Source organism: Alligator sinensis, unplaced genomic scaffold (assembly GCF_000455745.1).
Source record: "Alligator sinensis unplaced genomic scaffold, ASM45574v1 scaffold308_2, whole genome shotgun sequence".
Lineage (NCBI taxonomy): Eukaryota > Metazoa > Chordata > Crocodylia > Alligatoridae > Alligator > Alligator sinensis.
In genome coordinates, this window is record NW_005842082.1 from 1,198,264 (window position 1) to 1,204,051 (window position 5,788).

The following is a 5,788-nucleotide window of genomic DNA, read 5'->3' on the forward strand; positions in this document are numbered from 1 at the left end:
GGACAGAAGGGGGAGGGGGTGGGCACAAGTTGCTCGAGGGCCTGGCTGCCGGCCGCCGCGCACCAATCAATGCCCAGCCAGCCCCGCGCACCAATGAGACGCCTGGGAGCTGGGGTGGGGGTCGGGGAGGAGAATCCGGCTGTGGCGCCAAGCCCAGTTGGACAGGACAGCTTGATGGACGTGAGGCGGCGGCCAATGGGAGGGCGCAGCTGCCTTTCGGAGCCGTAGCCAATCATTTGCCGGGGCAGTTTGGGCGGGAGTGCCGGGGGAGAGAGAAGAGCTGGGGAAGAGGAAGGGGAGTGGGGGGTGTGAAGAAGTTCCGGGGTTAGGGGTCTCGAGGTGGCGGCATGAGTTCGCAGCGGGGGAACGTGGCGCGCACGCGGCCGCAGCGTCACCAGAACGCCGGCGCATTCCGCAACGACAAGTACGGCGCGAGCGCGCAGTGCAAGGTGCGGCCCGGGGGGGCGGGGGTCAACGCACCAGGCTTGTCACGGGGGTTGGGGACCCGTGCGCCCCCGAGTTCCCTGTTGCAGGGATCCAGGTTGTAGCTGCAGCGAAAGGCACCAGAACTCTTGGCAGAGGCCACATCTTTTATCAGACCAACTAGATACTTGCAAAACAGTATCTTTATTTGCAAGCTTTTGGGCATACGCGCCATTCTTCAGGCAGAGGAGAAAGCAAAGGTTGTAAAATGCCCCCTAGGTGCAAAAGGAAAATTTCATCATTGTAGTGAAATGTAATCAGTTTTGTGGGGGTTTAGGTTGTAGCCGTGTTGGTCTAAGGACATAGGCAGACAAGGTTCCTTGGGTGAATTTGATATCTTTTATTAGACCAACCCAAATAGTTGAAGAATAGTTATTAAGCAAGCTTTCGGGTTCAAAAACCCTTAATCAGGCTAAGGAAGCTTCAGCAGTTGGCGTGTGCTCTTTCATGTTTGGTGATGGTTCCCCGTCACATGGCACACTTATTGCGCAGCTCGCTAGGGAAGCGTGCAATAAACGGAGACTGGCCACACACACAAAGGGAGGATAACACTGTTCACTGACAAATTGCGCCATATGCAGAGCCTGTCACACGAGTGAAGGAACGGCCAGCCGCATGCTAGAAATGCCTCAGCAACGAATGATGCGTGCCCCCGGGGGGCAGGGCATGGCGACTGGCCGCCGGTGGCAGCGGTGGTATCAGCGGTGGGGGCATGGCGGCGGCAAACAGGGAGCTCCCACAGGCAGCTGCGGCAGTGTTGGCAGCGGGCAGGCGTGCTGGGGCGGTGACAAACAGCAACTGCCCCCAGGTGCTGCCGGCCATGGTGGCGGTGGCCAATCACAGGGGTGCACATGCACCCCCTATGCATCGCCAATGTCATCTGCGGCTACCAAAACTGCCAACAGGCTCTCACAGCTGGTGGATGTGGCTGGTTTCTGCCCAGCTTCAGTGTGAATGTCCAGCAGACACTGTTGGAAGTGCTGGGGCTGTGGGGGCTCCAGCACCTCTGAGAAAGTGAGCTCAAGTTCACAAAAGTTGATGCTCTCACTCTCTCTATATCGATCATAGTCTGTAAGGTACGTGTTTACCCTTCCTTCTACAGTGCCTCTACTATAGCGGTTCCCAAACTGTGGGTTGCAACCCCAAATGGGTCACAACATCAGCAGATGGGGTCACGGAAGTGCGGGGGGAGGGGCTATGGGTTGGGAGTGAGGGGCCAGGCTGAGATAATGGGGCCATATATCAGGTCATGTTGAGGAAAAGCTTGGGAAGCACTACCCTACTAGCTAGACAACTTTGGCTAAGGTTCATTCAAAGGACTAGTCTGCAGCCAGTCAGTGACTGAGCCCCAGGGTAATTTTAGATGTGTTGACTCTTCGTCTCATGCCATAATGTCGTCATCATCTATGACCCAAGCTAAAAGCGCTTGGGGTGTCACTCATACAATTTCAGTGTAATTATAAAGCATTTAAAAGGTTACACTGTTTGTATCATCAAATGCCGAGAACCCCTCAAGTGTTATTTGGATGAGTAACTGTCCAAGGTAGCATTCAGTCCTGCTTGTTTGTCTCTCTTCTCTTTAAGTTTAGAGACCATATTTTGAAAGACTCTTAAAACTGAAAGGGAAAAGCGAAGCAAACGGGGGAGTTCACCTCAGCGTTTACAACCATGTGGGGCCGGCAGGTTTTTGACGTACGTGTTCATAGCTCAGGTTACTGCAACTTTTTCAAGTCTTTGGTCTGAGTCTGTGCTAAAAAAAAATCAAGTGATGCAAGGTAACAAACACTGAAGCAATGTTCTTTACCAATAAATAAGGCTCCATTGCCACAGTTGGATACATTTCCTACAATCACACCTGAAGAAGAGATATTTGGGGGGAGTTTAACGTGCTTGGCGGAGTGATGAAAGGACATTTTTGTATGAGAGAGCGAGAACTAAAATGTATAGCTGAATCAAGCCAAGAAGGAAACTGCGTAGTCTTTTCTAAATTAAAAAGTATGAAAAGCAAATTAATAGTATAAATAGTGAAAAGACTAGAGTTGTAAAAGTGTTTTAATAATCTTCATAATCATTATAATCTTGTCAATATTCCTTGACTTGGCTTTGCAAAGGTAACAGAGAAGAGCAGGGTGATAAACTAAGGTAATACAACAGGAGTGATATTTAATAGGTTACTAGACAAGTTTTGCAGGTGGATCAGGTTGCTTGCCTAGGGCATAAAACACTACTCATTATGTGTGACTCCCTAGGAGATATGATGCAGGTATACGTTTTTCAGCTTGTCCAGAACACCAAGAATCCTAGGGTGTCTTAAAAAAGAAATTCCAAAGTAGCAACAGCATTTGGGTATCATTAGGCCTTTTTTTCAGTCATCAAAATAGTCATTTCAGTTCAACTGTGATGTTTAGGGTAGTGGTTCTTAACCTTAAGACTTAAGTCACCTCTTAGAAAATGCCAACTTTTAATTTTCACTCATTTTTTTGGCTACAGAAAAAGAATAGATCAATTCTTCTATTCAGAGAATTCAGACTACAGCAGGTGAGGTGTTTGTAACATCGAACCTCTAGGTTTATCATGTGAATCTTGTTTGAATACTTAATGGTACTGACATTGCATGGCACCTCACAGCAAGCTTGAAGGATCTCAAGACACCCCAGGGTGCCATGGCCCTGTGGTTAAGAATCACTCACTAGTTTAGGGATTATTTAACTCTTCCCAAATGTGATTTAGACATCCAGAGTAGTTAAACAGTATTTCATCTTCCTGAAAATTTTGATTTTTCTACATATAGTTGAGATCCAACCTGCCTACTGGCATTATCCAAGTTGCAATGTATTGTAAACCATTCTACTCCTTTTTATTTCAGCAAAGCATTTTTCTTCAATTGTTTCGGAGCACTGGGCTATTTGTAGGGGGAAATATCTTTTTAAGTTGATTTGTATTTGAATTTGGGCCAAAGACATCTTGTTATTGGAAACTGGCAAATTGTGATTCAAGGCATCATCTAGTCCAAGTGGAAAGACTGTCCAAAACATGTTGTTGGTTTTTTTTAAGTTGGCCTCTACCTACAATATGCAACCTTCTTATTGTATGGTCTTATATCAATATGTAAATTTTGGTCTATTTTTATTTATCTCTTATATTCTGATTTTGTCTAGAACCTGGTCAGCCCAGGGGCCTGTTGTGTGAGGTTGTACAAATAATTTAGTAAATGGATATGATTTAAATATTCTGAATAAAACACATTTTCCAGATCCAATCTGAGTCCTACTTTAATCATTTCCTGCTTTTAACCTCTGGTTTTCAGCACTGTAAGTGCCAGTCCTGCAATATACTGGACACTTGTGGGTCTGTGATCCATTGTGCCTGTGAAGATGTTGTTGAAGTCTTTGTGGGGCTGCAGTAGTCTGTACATCAAAACTGCAGGATCAGAGCTATAGCTAAGTGTCTTTAAATGAGCTGTCTGTGCTGATGTGGTTAAAAAAAAGTAAAGGACATGACTGCTTTTCCATTTCTTTTTTTTCTAATTATGAGGTAATTGATGATTTTGGGAAAGTTGTCTGCACCACATTCAGATTATGCTGCTAGTGTCGAGTTCTCCATTCCCATCTTGTCTGTCCTGATTGGCTCCAATGAGCGTTTCGTCTCTGAATTACTTAGGGGCTTGGATGATAGCTAGATATTTGTGATTCATTCCAAGGCAGTACTAATCAGACAGAAATGATGATGCCATCTTGATTGAAGAAGTAGACCAGTTACTTATTCAAGCTTGCAGTTTAGGAATCTAATGGATACTTATGTTCCAGGTGAAAACAACAAAGTCTTTTTGTGAGTGCTGAGCAAGAAGAATTTCCTTTCAGCTTTCATGCCTTTGTCACCTTGACTGTTGCAGTATCATAGATTTAAAACTTAAGATAATTTGGAAACTAAGACCGATAGGCACTGCAATTGCCACTTAAGTCACACTACCAGTGTTCCATGGGCTGCACTGACTTCAGACTAGATTCTGAATGAGTTAAATTAATGATTTTGCGGCCTCTATCTATGCACGATAGAAGTGGAGGAAACAGAGCTAAGAGTCCCCTGAGTTAAAGAGGAAATGGCTGCCAGCTGGGCATTTTATCCGTGAGGCTTTTCTCTGCCTCTGGAATTCCAACATCAGCCTTACAATGCCCAGATTTGATAAATGTCAGGATGTACTAAAAGATCCTTCTCTCCTCCCTCTGTGTGCACCTTTATTTCCAAGTTATCCTGGGGTTGTCAAGTCTAGGTGGAACATTCGTACTGCAAAGTCCACTTTGTGCCAGACCTGTGTAACTGTACCCACAACGATCCATGTGCTTATCTGGACTTCTGGTATGCTATTCTATGTTTCTTAGCAGACTTTTACACTGAGCCCTTTGAATTCATTTGCAGGTGCATGCTTACTCCCTCGCATCTAATATAGTGCTGCTCTTCATGGCAGTAACATAAGAACAATATGTACCCTTCTAAATGGAGTTGCTTATAATTAATGCAGACAGTTCTGAAGATGAAAGCAAACAGCATTTGGCAGAAAGAACTTTTAAATCTATCTCAGTGAGACTGCCATTAAAGAATTCAGTCTGAAAACCACAGAGTGATTCAGAGACAGCCAGTTGATTTCTTTCTGTACCCTAGTTTTAATGAAAAAGAGAGAAAATAATTTTGAATAAATGTCTCCAAATGATGTGTGTTCCTAATATCACCCCTCCATTTTCACAAAGGATTTGTGCCAGCTTTCAGCTACTTAGAAGCAATGACTAAAGTTACTTGGACAGCACTTCCGTTAAAATATTGTGGAAGGCCAACTGGAGTGGAGCTGGCATAAATAGGGTTAAAGTTCGGAGTCAGTCTACATGACTTCCAGTTCAGAAGGGAGGAGGTAGTCCAAAGTACAGTTCAATTGGGCTAAATACAGACAGTCAAAAAGCCCGAGGCTGAATCAGTTTAGTCTTTACAAGTTAATCTAAAATGCAGAGATTAAATTGACATTAAACTGAGATTAAACAACTGGACAGACATTCACTTTTGATTCAGGAAACTCAGAAACCGGGTGCACTAGAACACAGCTCTTTGGCATGTAGCCAGCATGGGCTGTGTGTTCACTTCCACTTCCTTCTGCCCCCAAGGTCTCTGGGATTTGCAGTCCAGAATTACAGCAGCAAGACTCTGTAGCGCTCATCACTTTCTCTTCCTGCTTCCAGGTGCCTCTGGGATTTGTAGTCCATGGTCGCAGCTGGCAGTAAGTTTTTAGCAGGGCAGGGCAGCTCCTTACTCAGGGAAA

The 5,788-nt window shown here is 45.0% G+C and overlaps 1 protein-coding gene across 1 annotated transcript in view; it reads left to right on the forward strand.

Annotated features, from left to right (window-relative positions):
- The first annotated feature begins 258 nt into the window (after nt 1–258).
- Nucleotides 259–5,788, forward strand: part of CUNH9orf85 (chromosome unknown C9orf85 homolog) — a 45,342-nt gene continuing 39,812 nt past the window's right edge. Inside the window, exon 1 of the mRNA XM_006023825.2 lies at nt 259–449. Coding sequence (XP_006023887.1) covers nt 348–449 — 102 coding nt within the window. The 5' untranslated portion in view covers nt 259–347. The remainder of the gene's footprint in view (nt 450–5,788) is intronic.